The sequence below is a fragment of the Nothobranchius furzeri genome, chromosome 16 (genome assembly GCF_043380555.1).
Source record: "Nothobranchius furzeri strain GRZ-AD chromosome 16, NfurGRZ-RIMD1, whole genome shotgun sequence".
Taxonomy (NCBI): Eukaryota; Metazoa; Chordata; class Actinopteri; order Cyprinodontiformes; family Nothobranchiidae; genus Nothobranchius; species Nothobranchius furzeri.
In genome coordinates, this window is record NC_091756.1 from 35,300,474 (window position 1) to 35,327,856 (window position 27,383).

The 27,383-nt window shown below is 42.1% G+C and overlaps 1 protein-coding gene across 10 annotated transcripts in view; it reads left to right on the top strand.

Annotated features, from left to right (window-relative positions):
• The window catches only part of LOC107387922 (alpha-tectorin), a 39,116-nt gene that overhangs the window by 7,316 nt on the left and 4,417 nt on the right, over nucleotides 1-27,383 (top strand). For 5 of the 10 annotated variants that reach the window (XR_011516895.1, XM_070545616.1, XM_070545613.1 and 2 more), the window contains 15 exons: nucleotides 28-2,941; nucleotides 3,129-6,049; nucleotides 6,239-7,523; nucleotides 8,815-8,942; nucleotides 20,082-20,149; nucleotides 21,821-21,844; nucleotides 22,208-22,326; nucleotides 22,595-22,873; nucleotides 22,959-23,054; nucleotides 23,182-23,347; nucleotides 23,710-24,110; nucleotides 24,216-24,792; nucleotides 24,886-25,085; nucleotides 26,557-26,952; nucleotides 27,032-27,315. Coding sequence is in view for 9 of the 10 variants with exons in the window: in XM_070545616.1 (XP_070401717.1) it covers nucleotides 20,104-20,149; nucleotides 21,821-21,844; nucleotides 22,208-22,326; nucleotides 22,595-22,873; nucleotides 22,959-23,054; nucleotides 23,182-23,347; nucleotides 23,710-24,110; nucleotides 24,216-24,792; nucleotides 24,886-25,085; nucleotides 26,557-26,952; nucleotides 27,032-27,315 (2,588 nt within the window). In the remaining variant the exon portion in view is untranslated. The remainder of the gene's footprint in view (nucleotides 1-27; nucleotides 2,942-3,128; nucleotides 6,050-6,238; nucleotides 7,524-8,814; nucleotides 8,943-20,081; nucleotides 20,150-21,820; nucleotides 21,845-22,207; nucleotides 22,327-22,594; nucleotides 22,874-22,958; nucleotides 23,055-23,181; nucleotides 23,348-23,709; nucleotides 24,111-24,215; nucleotides 24,793-24,885; nucleotides 25,086-26,556; nucleotides 26,953-27,031; nucleotides 27,316-27,383) is intronic. The other 5 variants (XM_070545609.1, XM_070545610.1, XM_070545612.1 and 2 more) reach the window with 5 other exon arrangements.

Below are 27,383 nucleotides of genomic sequence, written 5' to 3' on the forward strand. Positions count from 1 at the left end.
CTATCCGTGTTTTCTCTGATTCTACAGTGCTCTTCTAAGACTGCTCCAATTCACGATCGGTCCCATGAGCTTGACACACCCTATGTACATCTGTGAGACTGGAACCATGCCTTTGCTCATTGGCATCGGTTTTGAAGCGCTTTGATGCTTATGTCGATATTGGAGAAGGGGAAATGAAGGTAGGTGTTAGAAAACATCTGCCGTTCACTCCACCTTCTTTCCCCGACTCACGCTGCCTTGCGGTAGGTGATTCTGAGCATGGGGGAACCGCATGCTCACTGCCGAGCTCAAAGCCATCAGAGACTCCCTCTGATGTTTTCTCTCAGATTGAACAGGTCGTGGACCAAGCAGATGCTCTTACCAACAATGTCGAGCGAGACAAACTATGACAACTTTTGTTAAAATAGAAAGATTTTCTTTCACTCGACTCCTTGGACTGTGGTCTAACCACTATCCATGAGGCCAGGATTTCTACACTGCCACATGCTGCGCCGACTTTTGTGCGTCCATAAAAGATTCCCCTGGCATCCAAGGGACCAGTCCAGGAAATCACTGAAAGCCTCTTGGCTAAAGAGATCATCCGACCCTGAAACAGCACCTACTCGGCTCCATTATGGCCAGTGAAGAAGCCTAATGTTAAGTGGCGACTAACCATTGACTACAGGCAACTCAACAAACAGGTTCCCTTGTCTAGGTAGCCGATGGCGCGCCTGGAACAAGATCTCCCAAAAGTGAAATACGCTAAATACTTCTCCACCCTTGACATTGCGTCTGGATTCTGGACAATTTCTGTCCATAAATCGGACCAACACAAACTAGCCTTCTTGCCAACCGCCAGTACACCTTAACTCGGTGTCCTTTTGGTTATTCCAACTCACCAGCTGAGTTCAACATCTTCTTGGACAAAGCCTGCCCTGATGCTCGAGAGCGAGGTACCCTCATCTATGTCGACGACAATCTTGTTCGTAAGCGTACCTTGTATGATAAACATACTATAATATGTGTATTTTAAAACTATTTCAGGTCATTCTAAACATTATATTATAGTATGTGTATTTTAATACTTTATCTGGTCATTCTAAATGTTATACTACAGTATGTGTATTTTAATACCATTTCAGGTCATTCTAAACATTATACTATAGTATGTGTATTTTAAAACAATTTCAGGTCATTCTAAACATTATACTATAGTATGTGTATTATAATACTATTTGAGGTCATTCTAAACATTATACTATAGTATGTGTATTTTAAAACCATTTCAGGTCATTCTAAACATTATAGTATGTGTATTTTAATGCATTTTCTGGTCATTTTAAACGTTATACTATTGTATGTGTATTTGAATACTTTTTCAGGTCATTCTAAACATACTAAAGTATACTGGGATAGGAGACGGTGTTGAGTTGCCATAGCGACGGCACATTCCACATATCTTCTGAGGGGGGAGTTTTCGTTGTAGCCTTGCAGACTCAAGGGTGCCATATTCCGATTAGAAATTGTTTTGGGGCCAGACAGAGATAATTTCCTCTCTGTCTTACAGTTTGTTGGTCCTCAACCTCTCAAAATCCCAATAATGGACATTAAACTATCCCAATCCGTGATGATTTGTCCACTCAATCCTTCATGGCATCCATCTTCTGTGACAATGAATGAATCTCGGCCAAAGTTCCAAGCTTATGATTCATCTAGACAATTATGTGAGTCTGTGAATTCACAGCGCGGTGCAAGCCATCTCTTGAGTTCGGGGATCAGGCCAATATTCCTCTACAGCTCGTTAATTTTCCGGGAAGACAGGAAGCCTCCAAGGCGGATCGGCAGGAAACCCGACACCAACACCACGAATATCCACACATCTTCAGAGTGCTACACAGACAGCTGGTCTGTCCCGGAGGGGCATCCGAGGGCCCCTTCTCCCGTTCTCATCGTTGAAAAAATTTCATCAACTGCGTTGAGTGACCAACTGACGAGATCCATTTAAGTGAATTTCAGTTTCCACAAAACATGCAGAAGCAGCCGTGCACCCAACACACACAGACAGACAAAGGTCTTGAGGATAAGACAAGGAGGAGAGGAGAAGAAAAGCGTCTGCACCCTCCAGGAGCCAGAAGAAGAGAATTTCAGGTCATTCTAAACATTATACTATGGTATGTGTATTTTAATACTATATCTGGTCTTTCTAAACATTATACTATAGTGTGTGTATTTTAATGCTATTTCAGGTAATTCTAAACAATATACTATAGTGTGTGTATTTTAATACTTTTTCAGGTCATTCTAAACATTATACTATAGAATGTGTATTACAATACTATTTCAGGTCATTCTAAACATTGTACTATAGTATGTGTATTTTAATACTGAGGTCATTCTGAACATTATACTATAGAATGTGTATTTTAATACTAAATCTGGTCATTCTAAACATTGTAGTATAGTGTGTGTAGGGGTTTCCTTTTCAGCTTCCATTAATTTTTTAACAAGTGAAAGGACCTGTTACTTCCATACAATGGCTTTAGAGCAAAATAATCATTTGACTTCTCTCCTTCTACAGATGAAACATGAATTTCAACTTCAAATACTAATGCTATTTTGCCAGTGGAAATATGAAACGCAGACCCAGCTATATGCAGCTTGCTGAAATGAAAAATATGCAGATGCAACTTTTCAATCTGCAACAGGAAGTCACAAAAGTCCAAGCCATTGGAGATGACTCCCAGGTGGGAGGGGCTCAAACCCTGTGCTCCACTGATTTGCCTCCAGATAAGATGAAAATGCTGCAACCGGATGTACTGATTGGCTCTGAACTACAGGAAACACATGTCCCATATCGCTCCATCCACATTGATGATAAGTGCAACCTCCACGGATAGTGGCCCAGCGCCCCCTGGTGTCGAGCCTGACAAACTACTGCTGGGACCTCTCCTGCCACAGGGTGGTAAGCCCACAGTATTTGTCATATTGCAACAGGGGCATCCCTGCAACGCATTTTTAGATACGAGTTCAGATTGTACAATCATGAGCAAATCTCTTTGACTGCGTCTGCTTGGATGTAGGGGGAGGCGTACGTCCTCTAGAACTGATTCCCTGTGCATTAACTATCCGTGTTTTCTCTGATTCTACAGTGCTCTTCTAAGACTGCTCCAATTCACGATCGGTCCCATGAGCTTGACACACCCTATGTACATCTGTGAGACTGGAACCATGCCTTTGCTCATTGGCATCGGTTTTGAAGCGCTTTGATGCTTATGTCGATATTGGAGAAGGGGAAATGAAGGTAGGTGTTAGAAAACATCTGCCGTTCACTCCACCTTCTTTCCCCGACTCACGCTGCCTTGCGGTAGGTGATTCTGAGCATGGGGGAACTGCATGCTCACTGCCGAGCTCAAAGCCATCAGAGACTCCCTCTGATGTTTTCTCTCAGATTGAACAGGTCGTGGACCAAGCAGATGCTCTTACCAACAATGTCGAGCGAGACAAACTATGACAACTTTTGTTAAAATAGAAAGATTTTCTTTCACTCGACTCCTTGGACTGTGGTCTAACCACTATCCATGAGGCCAGGATTTCTACACTGCCACATGCTGCGCCGTCTTTTGTGCGTCCATAAAAGATTCCCCTGGCATCCAAGGGACCAGTCCAGGAAATCACTGAAAGCCTCTTGGCTAAAGAGATCATCCGACCCTGAAACAGCACCTACTCGGCTCCATTATGGCCAGTGAAGAAGCCTAATGTTAAGTGGCGACTAACCATTGACTACAGGCAACTCAACAAACAGGTTCCCTTGTCTAGGTAGCCGATGGCGCGCCTGGAACAAGATCTCCCAAAAGTGAAATACGCTAAATACTTCTCCACCCTTGACATTGCGTCTGGATTCTGGACAATTTCTGTCCATAAATCGGACCAACACAAACTAGCCTTCTTGCCAACCGCCAGTACACCTTAACTCGGTGTCCTTTTGGTTATTCCAACTCACCAGCTGAGTTCAACATCTTCTTGGACAAAGCCTGCCCTGATGCTCGAGAGCGAGGTACCCTCATCTATGTCGACGACAATCTTGTTCGTAAGCGTACCTTGTATGATAAACATACTATAATATGTGTATTTTAAAACTATTTCAAGTCATTCTAAACATTATATTATAGTATGTGTATTTTAATACTTTATCTGGTCATTCTAAATGTTATACTACAGTATGTGTATTTTAATACCATTTCAGGTCATTCTAAACATTATACTATAGTATGTGTATTTTAAAACAATTTCAGGTCATTCTAAACATTATACTATGGTATGTGTATTATAATACTATTTGAGGTCATTCTAAACATTATACTATAGTATGTGTATTTTAAAACCATTTCAGGTCATTCTAAACATTATATTATGTGTATTTTAATGCATTTTCTGGTCATTCTAAACGTTATACTATTGTATGTGTATTTGAATACTTTTTCAGGTCATTCTAAACATACTAAAGTATACTGGGATAGGAGACAGTGTTGAGTTGCCATAGCGACGGCACATTCCACATATCTTCTGAGGGGGGAGTTTTCGTTGTAGCCTTGCAGACTCAAGGGTGCCATATTCCGATTAGAAATTGTTTTGGGGCCAGACAGAGATAATTTCCTCTCTGTCTTACAGTTTGTTGGTCCTCAACCTCTCAAAATCCCAATAATGGACATTAAACTATCCCAATCCGTGATGATTTGTCCACTCTATCCTTCATGGCATCCATCTTCTGTGACAATGAATGAATCTCGGCCAAAGTTCCAAGCTTATGATTCATCTCGACAATTATGTGAGTCTGTGAATTCACAGCGTGGTGCAAGCAATCTCTTGAGTTCGGGGATCAGGCCAATATTCCTCTACATCTCGTTAATTTTCCAGGAAGACAGGAAGCCTCCAAGGCGGATCGGCAGGAAACCCGACACCAACACCACGAATATCCACACATCTTCAGAGTCCTCCACAGACAGCTGGTCTGTCCCGAAGGGGCATCCGAGAGCCCCTTCTCCCATTCTCATCGTTGATAAATTTTCATCAACTGCGTTGAGTGACCAACTGACGAGATCCATTTAAGTGAATTTCAGTTTCCACAAAACATGCAGAAGCAGCCGTGCACCCAACACACACAGACAGACAAAGGTCTTTAGGATAAGACAAGGAGGAGAGGAGAAGAAAAGCGTCTGCACCCTCCAGGAGCAGGAAGAAGAGAATTTCAGGTCATTCTAAACATTATACTATGGTATGTGTATTTTAATACTATATCTGGTCTTTCTAAACATTATACTATAGTATGTGTATTTTAATGCTATTTCAGGTAATTCTAAACAATATACTATAGTGTGTGTATTTTAATACTTTTTCAGGTCATTCTAAACATTATACTATAGAATGTGTATTTCAATACTATTTCAGGTCATTCTAAACATTTTACTATAGTGTGTGTATTTTAATACTATCTGAGGTCATTCTGAACATTATACTATATTATGTGTATTTTAATACTAAATCTGGTCATTCTAAACATTGTAGTATAGTGTGTGTAGGGGTTTCCTTTTCAGCTTCCATTAATTTTTTAACAAATGAAAGGACCTGTTACTTCTATACAATGGCTTTAGAGTAAAATAATCATTTGAATTCTCTCATTCTACAGATGAAACATGAATTTCAACTTCAAATACAAATGCTATTTTTCCAGTGGAAATATGAAACACAGACCCAGCTATATGCAGCTTGCTGAAATGAAAAATCTGCAGATGCAACTTTTCAATCTGCAACAGGATGTCACAAAAGTCCAAGCCATTGGAGATGACTCCCAGGTGGGAGGGGCTCAAACCCTGTGCTCTGCTGATTTGCCTCCAGATAAGATGGAAACGCTGCAACCGGATGTACTGATTGGCTCTGAACTACAGGAAACACAACATGTCCCATACCGTTCCATCCACATTGATGATGAGTGCAACCTCCACGGATAGTGGCCCAGCGCCCCCTGGTGTCGAGCCTGACGAACTACTGCTGGGACCTCTCCTGCCACAGGGTGGTAAGCCCACAGTATCTGTCATATTGCAACAGGGGCATCCCTGCAATGCATTTTTAGATAGGGTTTCAGATTGTACAATCATGAGCAAATCTCTTTTTGACTGCATCTGCTTGGATGTAGGGGGAGGCGTACGTCCTCTAGAACTGATTCCCTGTGCATTAACTATCCGTGTTTTCTCTGATTCTACAGTGCTCTTCTAAGACTCTGCTCCAATTCACGATCGGTCCCATGAGCTTGACACACCCTATGTACATCTGTGAGACTGGAACCATGCCTTTGCTCATTGGCATCGATGTTTTGAAGCGCTTTGATGCTTATGTCGATATTGGAGAAGGGGAAATGAAGGTAGGTGTTAGAAAACCTCTGCCGTTCACTCCACCTTCTTTCCCCGACTCACGCTGCCTTGCGGTAGGTGATTCTGAGCATGGGGGAACCGCATGCTCACTGCCGAGCTCAAAGCCATCAGAGACTCCCTCTGATGTTTTCTCTCAGATTGAACAGGTCGTGGACCAAGCAGATGCTCTTACCAACGATTTCGAGCGAGACAAACTATGACAACTGTTGTTAAAATACAAAGATTTTCTTTCACTCGACTCCTTGGACTGTGGTCTAACCACTATCCATGAGGCCAGGATTTCTACACTGCCACATGCTGCGCCGACTTTTGTGCGTATATACAAGATTCCCCTGGCATCCAACGGACCAGTCCAGGAAATCCTTGAAAGCCTCTTGGCTAAAGGGATCATCCGACCCTGCAACAGCACCTACTCGGCTCCATTGTGGCCAGTGAAGAAGCCTAATGGTAAGTGGCGACTAACCATTGACTACAGGCAACTCAACAAACAGGTTCCCTTGTCTAGGTAGCCGATGGAAACGCTGCAACCGGATGTACTGATTGGCTCTGAACTACAGGAAACACACAACATGTCCCATACCATTCCATCCACATTGATGATAAGTGCAACCTCCACGGATAGTGGCCCGGCGCCCCCTGGTGTCGAGCCTGACGAACTGCTGTTGGGACCTCTTTCTGCCACAGGGTGGTAAGCCCACAGTATCTGTCATATTGCAACAAGGGCATCCCTGCAATGCACTTTTAGATACGGGTGAAGGAGTGAAAAGATGTGCAGCAAGCGTTTTATTTGTGGACGGAAATCACAGGAAACGTGGGTTTAGAGGTGGGGAGCGCATGAAGAGGTGGGAGAATGAGAGACAAATATGTCCGTGTTAAAAGTCTTTTATACATACAAAAATTACAATATAAACTCACTGTTTTGGACCGATACATGACAGGATACCACAGAACAGCGCTACACCCTCTGTTGTCCTGCCGGGCAATTGCTTTGCAACACTCTCCAGGAGATGTAGAAGTGACGGAGAAGTGTGAGCAAAACGCTTCCATCAATCCTTGCGTGTCTGTCCCTTGCAGCGCTAACGGAGAAGCATAAACCAGGCTTAACACTGTGGATTTAAGGTTTGTACCTGTAGAATGAAATGTGTGTTTTGAGAGTTTTGATTTCAAACATTTACTTTGATTTTTATTTTTATTTTGGAAGTCTGCTTAGTTAAAACCGAAAGTTTCATGTTTCTGAATAAGTGTTTGAAGTTACAAAACGAGTAGTAAATGTACAAAATAAGTTTGATTTTACAAAATAAAAAAATACATGTACAAAATGAAAATTTCCTGTTACAAAACAAGAAATACAAGTACAAATTGAGAATTACAAGTTAGAAAACTAAAGTTACAAGTTACGAATCCAAAGTTACATGTCATGAAACATGTTCCAATTTACAAAACTTGGTACAAGTAACATAGAATATTGTCCCAATCCTAGCTCCATACTCTGCAGCTCTCCACTCAAAAGAATTCTTGATGCTGAGAGACCATATAAATAACGTAATATATGTAGAAACTGGATCTTTTGGACCCAGTAAAGGTTTAGCAAGATTGTCTGGGAAATCGGGAGAAAGTTTGGAGAATGGTGGCCCTTGGAGATTTTTGGGAGGGGCACTGAAGTCCAGGAGTTAGACAAAATTCGGAGGGTTGGCAATTCTGCACAGAGAAAATAGTCTGGTAGCTCACAGGCGAAGAGGCACATGAGGGGCGGGACTAGGCAGCTAAAAAATAATCAATCAGAAAAGAAACGGAATTGCCGACTACCACGTGACGTTGTAGTTTTTTTTAGCTGTAGTGCGTGACGTACGCTACTCAGCGCTGATTGGCTTGGTTAGAATTGTCAGGGTGTTGGGTTATTTGAATAGGAGAGTTCTCAGACCCTTTCTCTGTGCAGAATTAAACAGAGGAGGAGTCTGGCAGGCCAGACTAGGCAAATATGGCCAAAACATGGGTTACAAAATGAGCTGCAAATGATTTGTTGGCTACATGTTTAAACTGTAAAATCACATTCCTCCTTATACACAGCCATTTGTATTTTTTATATAGATATATGTATGTATATGTACTTGGGATGGAAAAGAGGCTTCAGCCTATTATATTTGCCTATGCCGACCTATAATTGTACTAAAGCTCACTTTACAAACAATGCATAACCAAAATTTACACCTATTAATGCAGTAAAGTTTTTGTTTAAAAAAAGAGAAAAAAATCTTTAAAAGATAAAAATAAAAAAAGAAAACAAATAGTGTTTTGAAAAGACAGTCTTGGCCAAGACAGTTGCATCAGCATACCTACAATACTACCACAGTTTTTTTATATTCAATTATTCAATTTAATAACATTTTCTTTGTTACATTTTTATTTTCAGGCTTGCAAAGGCAGTAATTGTTGATGGAGAGAAGTATCTTCTCACCAATGTAGACCTTTGCACAATCATTGCAGCAGAAACCTGACCCTGTCACATTACCATGCCATTTCTCACCCAACAACCCACATGTGAGTGTTTCATGCTTGTTTTGAGTAACATTTTGTTGTTCTTCCAGGGGTTTGGTCTTTAATGAAAGCCAATTAGTCATTTAAAAAGAAAGGGCAAATTCCTTCAATTGTTTTCAACCTCAAGCAGCAGGTACAGGGTGTGAGTTTCATGTTGCCTTCTAACGCCCTTTTCAGACATTCACTCATACACATTAGCCAATGTTAAGGAAAAATATTTGGTTTATGTGTAAACTAGCCCTGGGTGTTTTTTTAATGACAGATGAAGTAGCACTAAATTCAACATGACTACACACACAATGAGTGTGAAAAACACTCATCTGACCTCTTCACAAGATGTCGCGCTACACCCTCAATTTCTCACAAAACCCCCCCATCCCTCATGAGACGTGACACTAGTCCCCTCGCTCTCATGGATTGCAGAAGGACAGAGAAAATTCAAAAGTTGGCTGCCCTGCTTTGAAGTACACAGGCCCCCTTTGCTTTTGTATCATTTTTCAACAGGTGTGTACTGTGAAAACCGTGTTAATGGGCCCATGGGCTTCCATAGCTGGTGGGGTTGTTGAGTATGCTGTGTTAACTGGTCGGCAAGTTGCTTTCTGTTCTTTGCACGGTAGCCTTAGGTCCCATGCATCCATGTTCAAATCATCTTCTTAACCTACAATCAGTGACAGCTGGTGAATTATTTGTTTTGGGCGGGACACACCTATGTGACCGCTATGCTATCTGTTTTCAGGTGTGGTAACCACACATCACCACTAGGGGATCCCAAACTACCGTTCTTATGATAGAATCCATGTTTTCTATCGTAATAACGTCCAATGACTAAATAAAAACGCAAAAAAAAAAGAAGCTAAATACGCATATTGAGAAAAACATAAAGTAGCAACAACACAGTTATCCACAGAAGCAGCCACTTAAATTAATGCTCTCCTATTCTTTGTATTTGGGGGGGTGGGGGTGGGGGGGGGGGGGGGGGAGAATCAAGTGCGCATGTGCCAGTTTTAACGTAGGTCTATGGTAGGGGTAGGCAATCCTGGTCCTGGAGTGCTGCCATCTGTCTCACCTGTCCTGACTCCCTACTTTGTTCAGTCCTGTGTCTCCTGATTACTCCCACCTGGCTCTCATTTTCCAATCATCCAAGCTTCCAGCTCCTCATGCATTTAAACCCTCTCAGTTCTGTGTGTTGTTGGTTCATTGTTTCCTTGTCCTGTGTGCTCATGATTAAAACCCCTTTAATGTTCTTGTCTGCCTGCCTGCCTGCCTGCTTCTTCCCCAGCGTGTGGATCCTCACCTCCGGCTCAACTTACCTGCGCATGTGACACTATCCAGCATGTTTTAGCTCCAACACACCTAACAGAATGGTTGATTCACCTGCTAACCAAGTTATCAAGTGCTGTAGAACCCTTTTATTCACCTACCGAATAAAGCCAGGTGTGTTGGAACTGGGAAAATCTCAATGACTGGGATTGCCTACCCCGGTCTTTGGTAAAGATTGGTGTGCTCGAAAGGAACAGGAAATATGTTACAAGATTATTCCGTTGTGGTAAAAGTGTGAGAGAACATTTCAAAACTACATGCAGATTATACACATCACTCACTGTATAATGTATAGAATAAGTTTAATTTTCATGTTTTTTATATTTTGTGATTCTTATTTTCTTCTTCTCCTTCCTGTGAGACTGGTGGGGCTGCGCCCTAGTGCCTCCTATGGACAAAATGCCACTGCTTACAATGCTCATCCAATCTTTCTTCTGACCAAAATTTATGAAAAGAATGTGATGCTTAATGAGTGCAGATTTTGTGTTTTTGGTTAAATCAAAGCCTAGATTATTTGATAGCAGCCTTCAGGTCATCTGCATTGCAGTGTCCTGGGTCTTTCATCTTCCTGTTGACAAATAACCCATGGATTATCTTGGGGAGGGAGTGGAACGAAGAATATATAGGTAAAATACAATGTTTATCAGCAAAGAAATTCTGTGTTAGGTGAGGGTGGGATGGAGAGAAGCCCAGTAGGTTGGTGAGGAGTGATCATCATGGTTATTGATTCAACTTTTAGTTACCTCATTGACTGTGGACTGTGGAAAAATCTTTGGTTAAATATATAATATAGGAGACACACACAGTGATATTTGAGAAGCGAAACAAAGTTTATAGGATTTAGTATGCAATTATTGTTTAAACAAAATTAGGCAAGTGCATAAATTTGGGCACCACAAAAAATAAATTAACCTAATATTTAGTAGATTCTTCTTTTGCAGCCTTGCCCACATGCCTTAGTAGATGTTGAGCAGTGTTTAGGGTCATTGTCTTGCTGAAAGATCCAGCCCCAGTGCAGCTTCAGCTTTGTCATTGATTCCTGGACATTGGTCTTCAGAATCTGCAGATATTGAGAGGAATCCATGTGTCCCTCAACTTTATCAAGATTCCCAGTCCCTGCACTGGCCCCACACCCCACAGCATGATGGAACTACCACCATGTTTTACTATGGGTAGCAGATGTTTTTCTTGGAATGCTGTGTTCTTTTTCCTCCATGCATAACGTCCCTTGTTATGCCCTAATATCTCTGTTTTAGTTTCATCAGCACCTTATTCCAAAATGAAGCTGGCTTGTCCAAATGTACTTCAGCATACCTCAAGAGGTTCTATTTGTGCTGTGGGAAGAGAAGATGCTTCCTCTGCATCACTCCCACATACAGCATCTCCCTGCAGAAAGTGCACCGAATAGTTGAACGAAATAGTTGAACGATGCACAGTGACTATCTGCAGCAAGATGATGTTGTAGGTCTTTGGTGCTGGTCTTTGGGTTGACTCTGACTGTTCTCCCCATACTTTCTTCTGTTTATGTGAGATTTTTCTTGGTCTGCCACTTGGAGCCTTAACTTGAACTGTGCTAGCCTGGCATACCAGACTAAATAAACATATTATTTTGTCTGGCAATGCTCCACTGACGGCTCTCAGTCGTGGGGTGGGTTCTATCATTGTCTTTCAAATGATCTCCGCATGCTATAGAACAATAAAGAACGTGATGTACTCACTGCAACGGATATCGGTAAACAAGGCGGTTGCTTAAAATACATCCTTTTTTCAAAAATAAGAACTTAAATAAGCCTATCTGCTCCTGATTCTAACAAAGCACAAGTCCAAATAGTCCAAAACATGTTTCAAATGAGCTGTCGCCATCTTGTTCACCTCTTTTGCATCACCCCACCCTCCAGACGAATAGAGGGCCCTGATTGGCCCACAATGCGAGTAAAGTGCTGTGATTGGTTCACAAAGCAGATAGAGCACTGTGATTGGCCCACCATTATGGACCAATCACAGCACCCTAGGTGTTTGAAACCCCCCTAGAGAGCTTGGCCAGCCAGAATGCTGCTAGCAGCTGCAGAGGTTCTAATGGAGTGTTCCTAGACCAAACTTTGCAAAGCAAGAATTTGGTCTAGTTCACCAGACTAGAACTGTTTCTGTGGTCTTCCATTTCCTCAATATGTTCCTAAGTGTGAAAACAGCTGAAATCTCTGAGACAGCTTTCTGTATCCTTCCCCTAAACCATGATGGTGAACAATCATTGTTTTCAGGTCATGTGAGAGTTTTTCTGAGACCCCCATGTTGCTACTCTTAAGAGAATATTCAAAGAGGAGGGAAACTTACATTCGTCCCCCTTAAATACTCTTTCCCATAACTGGATTCACCTGTGTATGGACGTCAAGGGTCACTGAGCTTACCAGGCTATTCTTGATTTCCAATACTTCAGTTCAAAAGGTTTTGGAATCAATGAAATGACAACAGTGCCCAAATTTATGTACCTGCCTAAATTAGTTTGAACAATCATTGTACACTTTCTGTAAATCCTAAACTTTGTTTTCCTCATTGAAATATCACTGAGTATATATTCTATTTATATGATATATTTAACTGACATTTTTTATTGTAACAATCAACGAGTTGTACAGGATATCATGAAGATGAACAAGGCTGCCCAAACATTCGCACCCCACAGTATTTTAACAAAAATACAGAAAACCTTACCTGGCCTAAGACATGATCTGATCATGCTCACCGTTCCCAGACTGGGGTTCTGAGTGCTCTGTGCACTGCTCTGCTCTACTCTGTGCATTGCATTCCTATGGCTGATATGCTGTAGTGGTGTAAGTGCCTGCCATTATATGTGACACAAATCCTAGCTTATACCACTTAATACCAGCAAATTTTTATCATTACCAGTCCTCATGCTTGCTACATTAACCCTAGTTTACTCTTTATGTTGTTAGGTAGGAGTCAGTTGATGTTTTTAGTAACTAAGAAATGTTACAGGTAACCTGCAGTGTTGCCGAAAACACATTGGACATTAACGCTATATTTTTATATTGTCCAACTTAAAACTTCAAAAGGGCAGTTCTATGTCATATGGCTCCGCCCTTTAAGCCTCGCCTATTGGGAGTTAGTCCTTGACAACGACCAATGACTGAAGAGCTTTAATGTACGTCCGCCCATCAGGTGGGCCCTGGTCCTATAAGAGAGGTGATCAGACCAAGGATCATCTCCTTTCAGTTCTTCAACAGACCTGACCACTTGAGCTAACCTAGAAGATCAACCATCATGACGAGCGAAGCTATCCGTCTATGCCAGTCCTGCAACGTGGCCTACTTCATGCCTGGCGATCTCCACGCCAGATGCAACATCTGCCTCAGCCCAAACATGCCGGCCTCGCCCTTACACCTCAAGCCACGTGCCACTTCTGCGAGCTCCTCCCGGCGGTCGAGAAGCTGCGACGGTTGGACTATTTCACTGCCATCTCTGAGGACTTTCCTCAGCAGCCGACACTGTCCCACTGGAAGAGGCCATGAACATTTTTTATGCTTGTCAGGACCTGTCTGATTCCGCGGTAGCTGGCTGCTCTGACACGGAGCGGCTCAGCTGCGCGGGATCCTCTTATACATCCCCGGAGGCTGTGGACTACCGGGCTTCCAAACAGGACCCGAGCCCAGTCCTCCAGGCTACCTACGCACTGTTCCCTGCCATCCGAATGCTGCCCGTCATTATTTCTGCAGCGGCAGACTACAACGGGTTAACCGTCCCCACTCCCACCCCTCCTATGTCAGACGACTTAGCGGGCCGGTTTGGCGCGAACGTAGCCCACTGCCCCGACCCAGTTTTTCCTCATTTTCCGGCAGCTATGGACTACTAAAAGGCGGAGCCTGCTCAGCTCTGGGCTCCTTTCTCTTCTTTCACCAAGGTGGAACACCTTTCTGAACATGGCTTCCCAGCTGTCCCACCCTTGGAACCCGACTTGACTTCTCTGCTCGGAGCCAAAGTCAAGATAGTGGGCTAGCGTGCGGTTCCCGCCACCAAGAACAAGCAGCATCTGGCTCGGTTCGTTGACCACTCTCATCAGTGCGCAGCACAGATCGGCGCAGCCTCAAACAACATTGCCCTAATCGCCTACGGCATCTCAAAGTCGGCAGAGATGTGTGACCAGCCTGATGAGCCTAAGAACCTCATCTGCAAATCGGCTGACGCCATTTAAAATCTGTGTGCCGCCAATCTGGTCTGTGCAGCCCGCATCTCCGCCTGGCAGACACTGATCCATCGGCTCCTATGGCTTAGTGCCTTCTCGTCCATTCCGGACCAGCTGTACAAAGATATGCTGGAGGGACCTATCAGCTCGGACGTGCTGTTTGGATCCCACTTCCGCAATGCTGTCAAGAGGACTCAGAGATCAGCTCACCTCTCCGCCACTTTTCGCAGCCTGGTTTGGCCTCGGTCCAGTCGACAACCCTGTACCTTCCCCTGAGCCTGGGAGAACCATCGTGGACCTAAGGGACGCCGCAGCCACCAGCCCAGTCCCAGACCGGCGCAGAACCAGCCGCTAGCAATGGCCCCGGAACCCCCGGCTCAGCATGTCAGAGGGAACCGACCTCTTGCTCCAATCTGGACCGGGCAGTCCCAGGATGTGCGCAAGAAGAACCAAAGGAAATGACTTCTTGGGGGAAATGTGTGTGATATTCATGGTGTTTGTGACAAATCCCATTTTGAAATAAAACATTTAAACCGCTTAAGCAGCAACATCCTGTCACAGCCCTCTGCGGCCGGCTCGAACGAGCCGTCTACTGTTTTTCCACACGTTTCCCACACCCAGCACAACTCCTTCCTCCAAACACCTGTAACGGGTTAGGGTTAAGTCATTACAGGTCTCCTCCGCTCCGCATACTCCGTAAGGAGGTTTGGGTCATCCAGCGAGGAGGACTGTGTCATTACACAACAGCTCAAAGAGCTCAGCGTGCAGGCGCTCTGCCCCTAAACGGAGCTTTCTCCCCTCTGTATGTGATGTAAACCAGCACGATGAGGCTTCTTCAAATTCACAGCGGCCACCAAAGTGAGCTGTCATTTCTGATTTCCGCCCCTCGGCCCGCGCTTTGGAGCCTTTCCTGCGGTCGCGCTCTGGGCCACTTCCGCATGCAGCTGACGCGCGGCAGCGTAGTCCGCACTCGCGGGTACCGTGCAAGCAACCCATTCTTCCTTATGAATCTCGCTCAGCACCACAGTCACATGCTGTCAGGACTCATGCCCACACGCCTCCTTCCCCAGGGAGCTCGGCATCGGCTGTATTACAAATTAGCAGCTTGCCCTTTCCCCACCGGCCCCCCATGGGTCGCCACCAATATTTTTTTGGGTCAGGCGACGGCGGCAGGGGCCCGAACCTGGATTTTGGATGCAATGCAGGCCCAGGCACTGTGCACGCGCCCACTGTAAAAACGCGCCCAAGATTGGAGCTGCGTGTGTCACATGAACAAAGGATTCGGGACATAGTTTACTACGGCCATAAGCTGCAGTTTCAGTCTGGCCCACCCCCGTTCTCAGAGATTGTGGAGACAAAACTAGCATCAGCCCTCAAGCCTCCGCCCTCGAGGAGGAGTTGAGGGAACTCCTGTCAAAGGAGGCCATCTCCAGGGTTCCTCCAGTGGAGGAGAACTCGGGATTCTACTCCCGTTATTTCCTGGTACCAAAGAAAACTGGTGGCTCCAGACTGATCCTTGATCCGTCTCTTTTCAACGCTCTGATAGCGGTGAAGCACTTTTGCATGCTCACGATCAAACAGGTGTTGGATTACGTGCGCCCAGGCGATTGGTTCACGTCCATAGACCTGAGGAACGCATACTTCCATGTTCCAATAATTCCAAAGCACAGGAAATTCCTGCGCTTTCCCTTCAACAGGATTCAGTACCAGTACAACAGGCTCCCGCTCGGGTACTCCCTGGCTCCACGCACCTTCTCCAAATGCCTGGCTGCGGCGCTCCAGCTGTTACGCACGGCGGGCTTGAGAATCCTGTTTTATCTAGACGACCTGCTCCTCCTGGCCCGTTCCCAGGCGGAGTCACAGACGAGGGAACTAGTGCTACATTTGATCACATTGGGCTTCTCTATAAACTGGGAGAAGAGTTCTGTGATCCCGTCCCAGTCCATCATCTTCTTGGGTGTGGAACTGAACTCCAGCTCCATGAGAGCACGTCTTTCCCGGGAAAGAACAGCGGATCTGCTCGCCACGATCCGCCGTGTGCAACCACAGCACACAGTGACAGCTCTGTCTGTGATGAGGCTTCTCCACCTCTCAGCACTTAGAGAAAAGGAAGAAGAAGACAATAACATGATTAGACACACAAAGGCAATAAGCTATTTTTGTAACCTTCAACCACTATAAACAACAATTAAAGAAAAAAAAACTTGGGTTTCCAGAACTATGCAACATTTTTTTGAACACATAAAGTAGTCCACCTCAGAAATTACAGCTCTACAAACCTGGACTAAATTATTTTACACTTATAGCAGTCCATAGAACATAGATTGTGATATGTGAAACCTTTATTTTTTTTTGTGAAAAAAGTATTTTGGCATTCTTTAACAATGAAACAAATTAAATTTAGCTTACCTGGATGGGCTGCTATCTGTGTGCTCAACCACCCCTTATCATCTGACCCTTCAGTAAGTAATGATCTTTGATGGTCTCACCTCTATGTTGAGGGTGTCAGTGATGTCAATATAAAACAGATTATGCAGTTCCTCTGTGAATTTGGACCACAATGATATATATATATATATATATATATATATATATATATATGCTTAACAATTTGTTCCAAATTTTTATTGTATTTTATGGGTCCTATGGTACCTTTTGGGCATTTAATGAGGCAAAATAAATAAATAAATGGTCTCATATTGGCATATCAGGACAAATTACAATTATCAAGCTGAACTTGCTTTCAACCTGAAGGCAAAGGTGTTTTATTCAAAACAAATAAAAGAACAAAACTGGTCCAGTGTCGTGAAACAAATGACAAACCTCTTTGGTATATTCTTACTGTGTTGCTTTTCTAACGGCATTGTTGGGGTTTTTTAAACACAGAAAAGGTTTCTTTTTACCTTATTTTTTTAGTCAGGTTTCTTTTTACCTTGCTGCTGACAGTTTAGTTCACGTCAGCTCTGAGGAAGTTCACAGCCACAAATAAAACTGTCAGCAGCAACGTAAAAAGAAACCTTTTCTGTATTTTAAAACAGAACCAAAAATGACATAAATTTGATTCCAATAATCTGACTTACAGAGGGGTTTATGCTTATTAATCAGAACCATATACAGTTACATTTCTTTGGATAAAAGCTATAAAATGGCTGGAAAATCTACATTTATTGTAGCAAAATTTCCAGTGTACATTCAGTTTCTTGATCATTTGTTGTAACCAGACCAAGTTCCCACAGGGTTAAGGTGTTTCTACTGTACAGTAATTAAACAGAACAGAAACATCTCTGTCATTCTGATGTTTCTGGCTGTTCATTTATCTCATAATTGCTTGTCATTAAAAATGATTACTGCATAATTTTACAAGGATGCATTGACGATTAAAACATTTTTTACAGGAACAAAGAACTGCCTGACTGCAGCTCATTTGCTCATTGTCAGAAGCTATCTAGCTAAGTTTGTTTAATTTCTGCCTGCCGTCATCGTCATGACACATATAATTTACTTCTGCATTTTTCAGCTCCAATTTATTATTTGCAAAGCGTTTTACTACATAGAAAAGCAGAGTATTTGTGTGAGGTAAAAAGTCCTCATTAGTCACAAGACAGTCTACATGGTCTTACAAATGCAATGCACATTTTTTATATCATTATTTGTACTTCTACCACTGTTATATCTTTTAACAATATCTTAAATGTTATTTTTAATTTTTTTATTTCAGTTTTTGTGAAGCACCTCATGATTTTTATCTTGAGAGGTGCTATATAAAACATAGTTTCTTCTTCTTCTAAGTAAAAAATAAAACTAATAATACAGTAAAATGTCTAGCATTTAAATCAAACCTATTTTATTTGTTAGATATATTTGGGTCATTTAAATTTGGCAAGGCAAGGCAGCTTTATTTCTAAAGCACCTTACAACAGTATAAAACTGACCAAAGTGCTTCACAGAAATTAAAACATAAAAAAAAAACACAACATAAAAATGCATCAAAACTAAACCTTGAGAACTAGCACTAAAAAGACTCACGCTGAGTTAAAAGCCAAATCCTAAAAATAGGTTTTCAAAAGATATAAATTCAGACAGTGAAGAGGCCGACCTAATGCTTAAAGGCATCACATTCCAGAGCCTAGGGCCTGGGGCAGCTACAGAGTTTTTCCTTTTTAGTTCAACACTTCAGTAAAATATAGAAAATAAAGATTGGTTTATGCTTGATGTACATTCTGCGTGGAAATCAGACGTGGAACGTCGAAACTGGCAGCATTTATGCTTCCTTCCTACCATCTGTGGCTTGTCTCCGCTGTGAGGCCTATATTCTCCCAGACTGTAGGGGGCAGCACAGGGCTCTATGGCATGCACCCAACCCTACACCGTAGTAGAAGTAGAAATTACAGTTGTTTACAACATTTTTTTCACTGTGTCCCCATCTTTTCCAACTGTGACAGCAAATATTAACAATATTTTGATCATGGTGATCTTTATGGGCTGAATCATAAAGATGTCTGTACTTACGAGCCTCCACCACTACGAGCTCATGCCAGTCCGCCATATTTTTCTGTGTATTGTTAGAAAATTTCTTAGATGCGTGGTGCAGAATCCATGGGCTGCGTGGACCTCACGTCAAGCATAAACCAAGATTAAGATATGCTTCAACCAGTGCTTGGCAGTATATTAAATACAGGTATTGCTCTCTGGCATGAGCCGGGGTCAAACCTACAACCTTCCAATTACTGGACAACTCACTTTACCTCCTGAGCTACTGCTGCCCTCTTACTCACAATAATGGTATGTCTTGATTTTCACTTTTTTACTATCAACACAAACAAGAGAAAGATGAGTTCAGACTTTCTAGGTCATCCTTCTCTCACAGGAGTAAAAACATTGCACATTCCTATCCACTTTATTTGCCCAAAGTATTTGCAAATACTTTAACAAGTACACACACGGAGGAAGACACATGCACACACATGCATGCGCGCACACACACATACATACACATTCATCTAGCATTCGTTGTGAGGACCGCCATTGACTTCCATTCATTTTAGTGACTGAATTGTGTCTAAACCTAACCCTAACCAGTCTACTCTTAACCCTAACCTTAACTAAAACTATATTCACACCATACCTCTAAAACTAACGAGTAGAGCTCTGTAGCATTGTACACAAGCGAGCGTGCGCACACACACACACACACACACACACACACACACACACACACACACGTGAAATGAAGAAAATACCCTATGCATAGACCGAAAGCATAAACTTGTTAGGTGAGTTCTTGCTAAAGCTAAAACGTTTCCTCACCTAGCCTATGAGGAAGGTTTGTTTTTTTAGTACACTTTATTGAGGGAGCAGCTATTAGTGGACTTGGGCCAACTTTTACCTTATAAAAGCCAGTGACATCCCTTCAACCTCACATGAGATAATAAGCAGACAAAGGAGTTACAGATGAAGAGGTATTGAGTTATTATTTACATTTATAACAGTTACATTTTATTATTACATGAAGCTTATTTTTAACTGTATTGTATTGTTTACCGAAAGGTTAATTTACAGGTATTAAATGGAAACTATCTGCAAACAGTAGGGTTTTAAATGTATCTTTATTTATTTTTTTGCAGATTTAACTTTTAGTTTTGAAAGATGGGAAGTAACGCCTTACTGCCTCTGCTGCTTCTATCAATTACATGTAAGCAAATTTTATTAATCATACTTGTACTTGAGTGGATGTAATGATTAAAATTGATGGCATAAACAATGTTTTCCTGCATAGACCTGTTTGACATTTTGGAGGTACAAACCTAATAATTGCATAAAATACTATAACATTTATGCATTATTCCCTTTAAAACAATATTTTGAGTGTGTGTGTATCACCCAAGACTGCAAATCCCGACACACCAACCTGTGCATGGCCTGGATTGTTAACAAGAAAGCCTATGGCTCAATGCTGTGCTCATGGATCACTGAATGCTTGGAACTGTAAAACATATACAAGACTCTGAGAGCCTTCAATGCAAGCTTAATTGGGACTGTGGAAAACCACCCGTGAGGTCAGCTGCACAAGTATCTATCAAATGTGGCATATACCAAGGAGATGACCTGTCACCACTGTTGTTCTGCGCAGGTTATCTGAAACCCCTCAGTTAAATAATCACCCAGATGGGCTAAAGATACCAGTTGAAGAATGGATGACATAAAGCTGTATTCCAAAAGTGAAAATTTTACTCACTTATCCACACCACCAGGATCTACAGCACTGATATTGGAATGACATATGAACTTGAGAAGTGTGGTCGGAGGGTGACAAAGAAAGGGAAGGTCGTCCACACAGAAGGGGTCTCACTCCCAGAAGGAACAATATCAGACATTGAATGACAGCTACAAGTACCTTGGTATCCCACAAGCAAATGTCAACCTCGATGAAGCTGCAAGGAAAGGAGCCACAGCCAAATAACTACCAGTAAGGCAAGTAAGAAGTCAGCTCAATGGCAAAAACAAGATCGGGGCAATAAACAGCTACACCCTGTCAGTAATCAGATATTCTGCAGGAATAATAAGCTGGCCGAAGGTAGTAATACAGACCACAGAAGCTCCTAATCTTGCATGGAGGGTTCCATCCCAAATCCAGCACCCTGAGACTGTGAACTTTCTGTAAGGAAGGAGGCAGTGGACTACTGAGTGTGAGAGCCACTGTCTAAACATCCAAGATCCATAAGTACATCAAGGATAAGGCCCCAACAGATGATGTGCTCAGTGAATGTCTCAGACAATGACAAACAGAAGAGGAGACAAAGGAAATACCATTGTGGAAGGACAAACTTCTACATGGGATGTGCCACCGACACATAACTGAAGTGGCTGATATCAAGAAATCCTACCAAGGGCTAGATGGAGCTGGTCTGAAAGACAGCAAAGGGTCAAAGGGGTCAGCATCAAGATCTCAGTATTGTGTCTTCCTGCTGTGTCTTCTTTCTTCTCTTTACTGGAGACCAGTGGGGGCGGGGGGTTGAAGAGAGGTCCATCTTTTTCTTGAGCAATGTTCTGCTTTTGTATAGTTTGGTCTGTCAGTACGATTGCTGTAATTGTGATTTTAGAAGCCGGGCTCCTTTGTGCCCACTCAGGCATTGGGGGGCCCTATGAACAGTACTTGATGTTGGTGACCGGAGCAAAGGCTCTGTGTACACCCTATAGCAACCAAAAATAATTAACAAAAAATGACACAACAGATTTGACTGTTTCTTTGATAAATCATTAAACGCCAGTGGTTTCTAGATGATTTTCTTTAAATTAACTCTGTTGAAATGTCTATTGTGATGATGTGAGCCATTGTAGTCAAACTTTGTTTGTGTTTTCCAAGGGGAAGTGGTTCATCAGACTCCAGGTAAACTAAAATTTAATATCTTTCAATTTGGTTTAATTCAAATAATATGAGTAATTTAATGTAGGCTTTTTTCCTGCTGTTGTGACAGGGCTTGAAAGAAGATAAATGCCAATATCGGCTATTATATAGTGTACTCAAATTTTGTGTTTTCTTAGGTGGAGTGATTTAGTAACACTATAAAGTAATTGGAAATTGTCTGCTTGGTAGATAAAGATGCAAATCAATAGGGCAAGCTTCAGTTTTGCCACTAGATGGAGCTCTTTTAGACAGAATGTGTTAAATTATGCACAGTGTTATTATAATGCCATAACCTAGAGATAAATATCTAATAAAAATAATGGTGTTTGATTCCTTTTTTTATAGATGGACGACTCTATCAGATCGTTGGGAACACAAGTTCCCACTCAGATGATGGAAGTTCGCCTCAAATTCTGCTGCTACACCCATTTGTTTACTTTGGAAGAACCAAGAATCAGATATATGTAAGCTGATCTCATGTTTGTTCATTTATTTGAGAAATAATAACCATTTTCTTCAAACTTACTGATGGTTGAACATGATCACTTTAATTAGCATGTTCTAAATTGTGATTGTCAGACTCTCTCTCTCTCTCTCTGTCTCCCTCTCTCTCTCTCTCTCTCTCTCTCTCTCTCTCTCTCTCTCTCTCTGTGTGTGTGTGTGTGTGTGTGTGTGTGTGTGTGTGTGTGTGAGTAAAACTCTTGATTAGTAACACCTTACTTTTACTTCTAGGTGAATCACAATGGGCACCTGACCTTTGAAGAGCCATGGTCTAGTTATTCTCCTCAAGTATTTCCAATGTATGGAAACAGAGACATCATCGCTCCATTTTGGACAGATTTGGATAACACAAGAAATGGTGACATCTGCTACGCTCAATACACCAGTGGCAGTTTTCTCCAACAAGTTACACAAGACATCAATACATACTTCTCAGGAATTGACTTTAATGCCACCTGGATCTTAATAGCAACTTGGTATGAGGTTGCCTATTATCCAGCAACTGGAACAGTAAGTGCTGAAAAATATTTTGTGTAGCTCATAAGGATAATTGTATTCATTATTAAAACTTTTAGTTTTTTTTTTTTTTTTACAGCAGAACACATTTCAGGCAGTCCTGACAACTGATGGCCAGCACTCTTTTGTACTGCTGAATTATGGGTCTATAGATGCCACAACAAGTTCTATAGAGGTGAGAAACTTTAAAATGTATGCAATATCACAAAACATGATTAATTTGCAACATTTCAGTCAAATTTATTATGCTAATGCAAAGTATGACCTAAGATATCGTTGACTTAAAATGACCCAATTTTCAGGCTGGGTATGACACAGTCAATTCCTCTCACCACTTCACCATTCCTGGATCTTTTGCTAGCAATGCATCTGGTAGCAATTCAATTTTCAGCCTCAACAGTAATGTTAATGTACCTGGTCGCTGGGCTTTCCGTGTGGATCATGGGTCAGCAGGCTGCCTTTTTGATGGTAAGACTATCTATCTATCATCTATCTATCTATCTATCTATCTATCTATCTATCTATCTATCTATCTATCTATCTATCATCTATCTATCTATCTATCTATCTATCTATCTATCTATCTATCTATCTATCATCTATCTATCATCTATCTATCTATCTATCTATCTATCTATCTATCTATCTATCTATCTATCTATCTATCTATCTATCTATCTATCTATCATCTATATCTATCCTCATTTTACGTCACCATACTTTCAAAAATTGCAAAAAGATTAAAATTATTAACAAGTATAATGAGAATCATCAAAAAAGCACTTTTACATAAAATAATTTAAAAGGACTGCAACTGATTTCCATTAAAGGTGATTCCGTTCAACTGGGGTATTCCTTCTGGAGTGACAGCACCTGTACCCAGAAGTGCACCTGCACCAGAGCAGGACTGCAGTGTTCCAATGATCCCTGCTCCTTCTCCCAAATCTGCCAGCCAGCTAACTTTCAGTTTTCCTGCCAGACAGTGCAGCGGCAGACCTGCACCGTCAGTGGAGATCCACATTACTACACCTTTGATAACAAGTTGTTTCACTTTCAAGGAACATGCACTTACGTTCTGTCAGAACAGTGTCAGTATGACCTGCCCTACTATAGAGTAGAGGGCAAGAACGAACACCGTGGCAGCACTCATGTTGCCTGGACTAGACTTGTTAAAGTGTTTGTCTACAATGAAACCATTGAGCTTGTTAAAGGACATCATGGTGAGGCTAAGGTCAGCAGAACTCATCACATTTGTTTCTTTTTAAAAATATTTACATTAATATAATTTATGAATATATTTTAACTTCTAATTCTTTGAATGTTGTCATGGTTACAGGTTAATGGACTCTTTGCCTCAACTCCATTCTCCTTAAGAGATGACACGATCCAGGTCTATGAGTCTGGTTTCTCTGTGATAGTCAGCACTGACTTTGGCTTGATGGTGTCTTATGACGCAAATCACTATGTTCAGATCAGTGTGCCCTACAGTTACCAGAATGCAACATGTGCCCTCTGTGGAAACTTCAACAATCACCCTGAAGATGACTTTCAAACCCGTGAAGGAGAAACTGTCAGTTCTGATGTGGCTTTTGCCAACAGCTGGCAAGCATTTGTTGATGATGAGGCTGGTTGTGAGGCACAGTGTGGTGGTCTGGCCTGTGCTTCCTGCACTGCAGCTCAGATGGCATTATACAGAAACCCTGGGCATTGTGGTATTATTCAGGACACTTCTGGACCATTTGCTGCTTGCCATCAACATCTCCCCCCTCAGATGTTTGTGGAGAGTTGTGTGTTTGATCTTTGTGTAGGTGGAGGATATCAGCCCATTCTTTGTCAAGCCCTCAATGTGTACGCAAGTCAGTGTCAACAAAATGGTATCCAGCCACAAAGCTGGAGGAGTCCTGACTTCTGTGGTAAGTCTTTCTGCCTCGCTTCTCTCTGCTGTTGTTTGATATAAATGTTTAAGAAGCTCACGTTAAGTGTCATCAATGTTTTCTTTTGTTTAGAAATCCTCTGCCCAGCTAACAGCCACTTTGAGTCCCAAGGTACAGGATGTCCAGCCACCTGTGTCAACCCTAATACCACCAGCAACTGTCCTCTACCTGATCAAGAAAGCTGTGTCTGCAACACAGGCTACGTCCTCAGTGGTGGGGTCTGTGTACCTCTAGAGAACTGTGGATGCAGCTTTGAAGGCTGGTATTACAATGTAAGTCTTATTTTTTCATTTTTAATATGACAGGGCACACAAACCCTGCAATGACTGCCTTAAAATATTTGTTAAACTTTTAAAGTATAGATAGGCAGACAGACAATTGTTTGGGAAATTATTCTAAGGAGCTTTACAAAAACAAAATTAATAAAACATTTTAAATATATGAAAAATGGGAGGGACTAAGAAAAATTTAGATAAAAAATTGTGAATAAAATTTAAATAGAAAACAATAATAACAGGATCCTGAAAAATACAGAAATGACAGAAACACCACCATGAAAAGAAGACTGTAAGGGAAAAACAGGAGACCTCTTGAGTCCACTGATCTCAGGCTCAGGGGGAGAGAGTTCCAGAGTCTGGGGGCCACAGCAGCTAATCTGTCACCTTTGGTCTTTAGTCTGGTGCGCTGCACAACCAGTACGCTTTAGTCACTGGACCTCAGGGACCTGCTGGGGGTGTAGGGACTGAGATCACCAAAGTATGATGGTGCTTGTCCATGTAAGGTCCTAAAGACCAGAACCAGGATTTTGAAATGAACCCTGAAGTTGACTGGCAGCCAGTGAAGCTGGTTGAGAAGCGGGGTGATGTGGGTGTGTTTGGAGGACTTGGTCAGAAGCCGAGTACAGGCATTCTGAACCACCTGTAGACATTCAGGGAGGTTCTGCTCAGACAAGTGAAAAGAGAGTTGCAGTAGTCTTAAGCATGAGGAGATGAAGGGATTGATAACAGTCTCAAGTTCAAAGCAGGACAGAATGGGACTCAGCTTAGCAATGTTCCAGAGATGGAAGAAGGAAGAGCAAACAAGATAACTGACATGAGAATCCAGGGTGAGAGCTGGTTCATAGATTTCTGACAGAGGGTTTGGTGTGAAAAGCAAGCTGACCAAGAGAGTCTCCAAATTTGGTAACCAGCTTGTCTAAGGCACAGATAAGGATCTAAGTCTTGTCATCAATCAGCTGTAGAAAGTTCCCAGCCATCCAAGTTTTAATACAATCTATGCAGGCGTATAACATCTGCAGCTTAGCCATCTCATGAGTCTTAAAGGAGATGTACAGTATAATGTCATCAACATTAAGATGGTATGAGATTCCTTTAAATAAGCTCAGAATGTGTTTGAGAAGCAGTAGATAAAGGAGGAACAGTAGAAGCCCCTGAACCAAACCTTGTAGGACTCCATGGATGAGGGAAGTGGGGGAGGATTGAAGCTTGGAGATGGATTGCTCACTCCAGAGCAGTTCCTAATAGGTCAGACTTAAGTTCAATAAAGACCTTTTGAAGAGGTGATTTAGTAGAATGAATTCTAGTGAAACCTAACTGGAAACTGTCATAAATGTCACAACATTAATTTTTAACTTATAATAACTAAGTCAAAGATTACTTGAGAACAAATTAAATGATTCAAGAACAAAATATGGTGTTACCCTTTTCAACTTCAGCTGCAAAGATTTTCTCTCACATTCTGTAGGCTGGTGAGACCTTTTGGACAGAAGGATGCTCTCAGAGATGTGAATGTCACGGTCCCAATGACCTGCGCTGTACTTGTGTATTGTGTACACATGCACAAGAGTGCACCATTAAAGATGGCCATCTGGGTTGTTATGATACAATGTCTACATGCACTGTGTGGGGGGACTCACATTACATCACCTTTGATGGATCGCTGGCTCATTTCCAGGGCTCATGCTCTTACATTATCGCTGAGACCATGCGCCAAAATAACAATGAAACTCAGTTCAGTGTAATTGCCACCAACAATCACCGTGGCAACAACCTTGCCTCATTTGTGTCATCAGTAGATGTATACCTCTCAAAACAATCAGAGAGTGTACATGTCAGAATTGGACTCAACAGAAGAATCAAGGTATTTTTTTTTCAAGATATAAAACATTCTACATCTTTCCTGACATCTTGCCTAATTCTCTAAACTCTTGTCCTCTAAGGTAAATGGAGCTGAGGAGACTCTTCCAGCCCTTGCAGGAACCTTTGGTCAAGTTGTGAGGCAGGGAGGACTCATAGTGTTTGATGCTGTAGACCTCACTGTCCAGTTGGATGGTCACAGTACTTTGCTGGTCAGAATAAGTCAAAACTACCACAACAGAGTCACTGGGATGTGTGGGAATTTTAATGGTGACCCTAATGATGACAAAGTGTTACCAAATGGAACTTTGGCCCAAAATGACAATCACTTTGGTCACAGCTGGAAATCATCTACAAGCCAAACGGGGTAAGTTAAGTTTCCAAATTCCAACAAAACTGCAACATTTTACTGTGTAACAACAAACAGTTTAACAT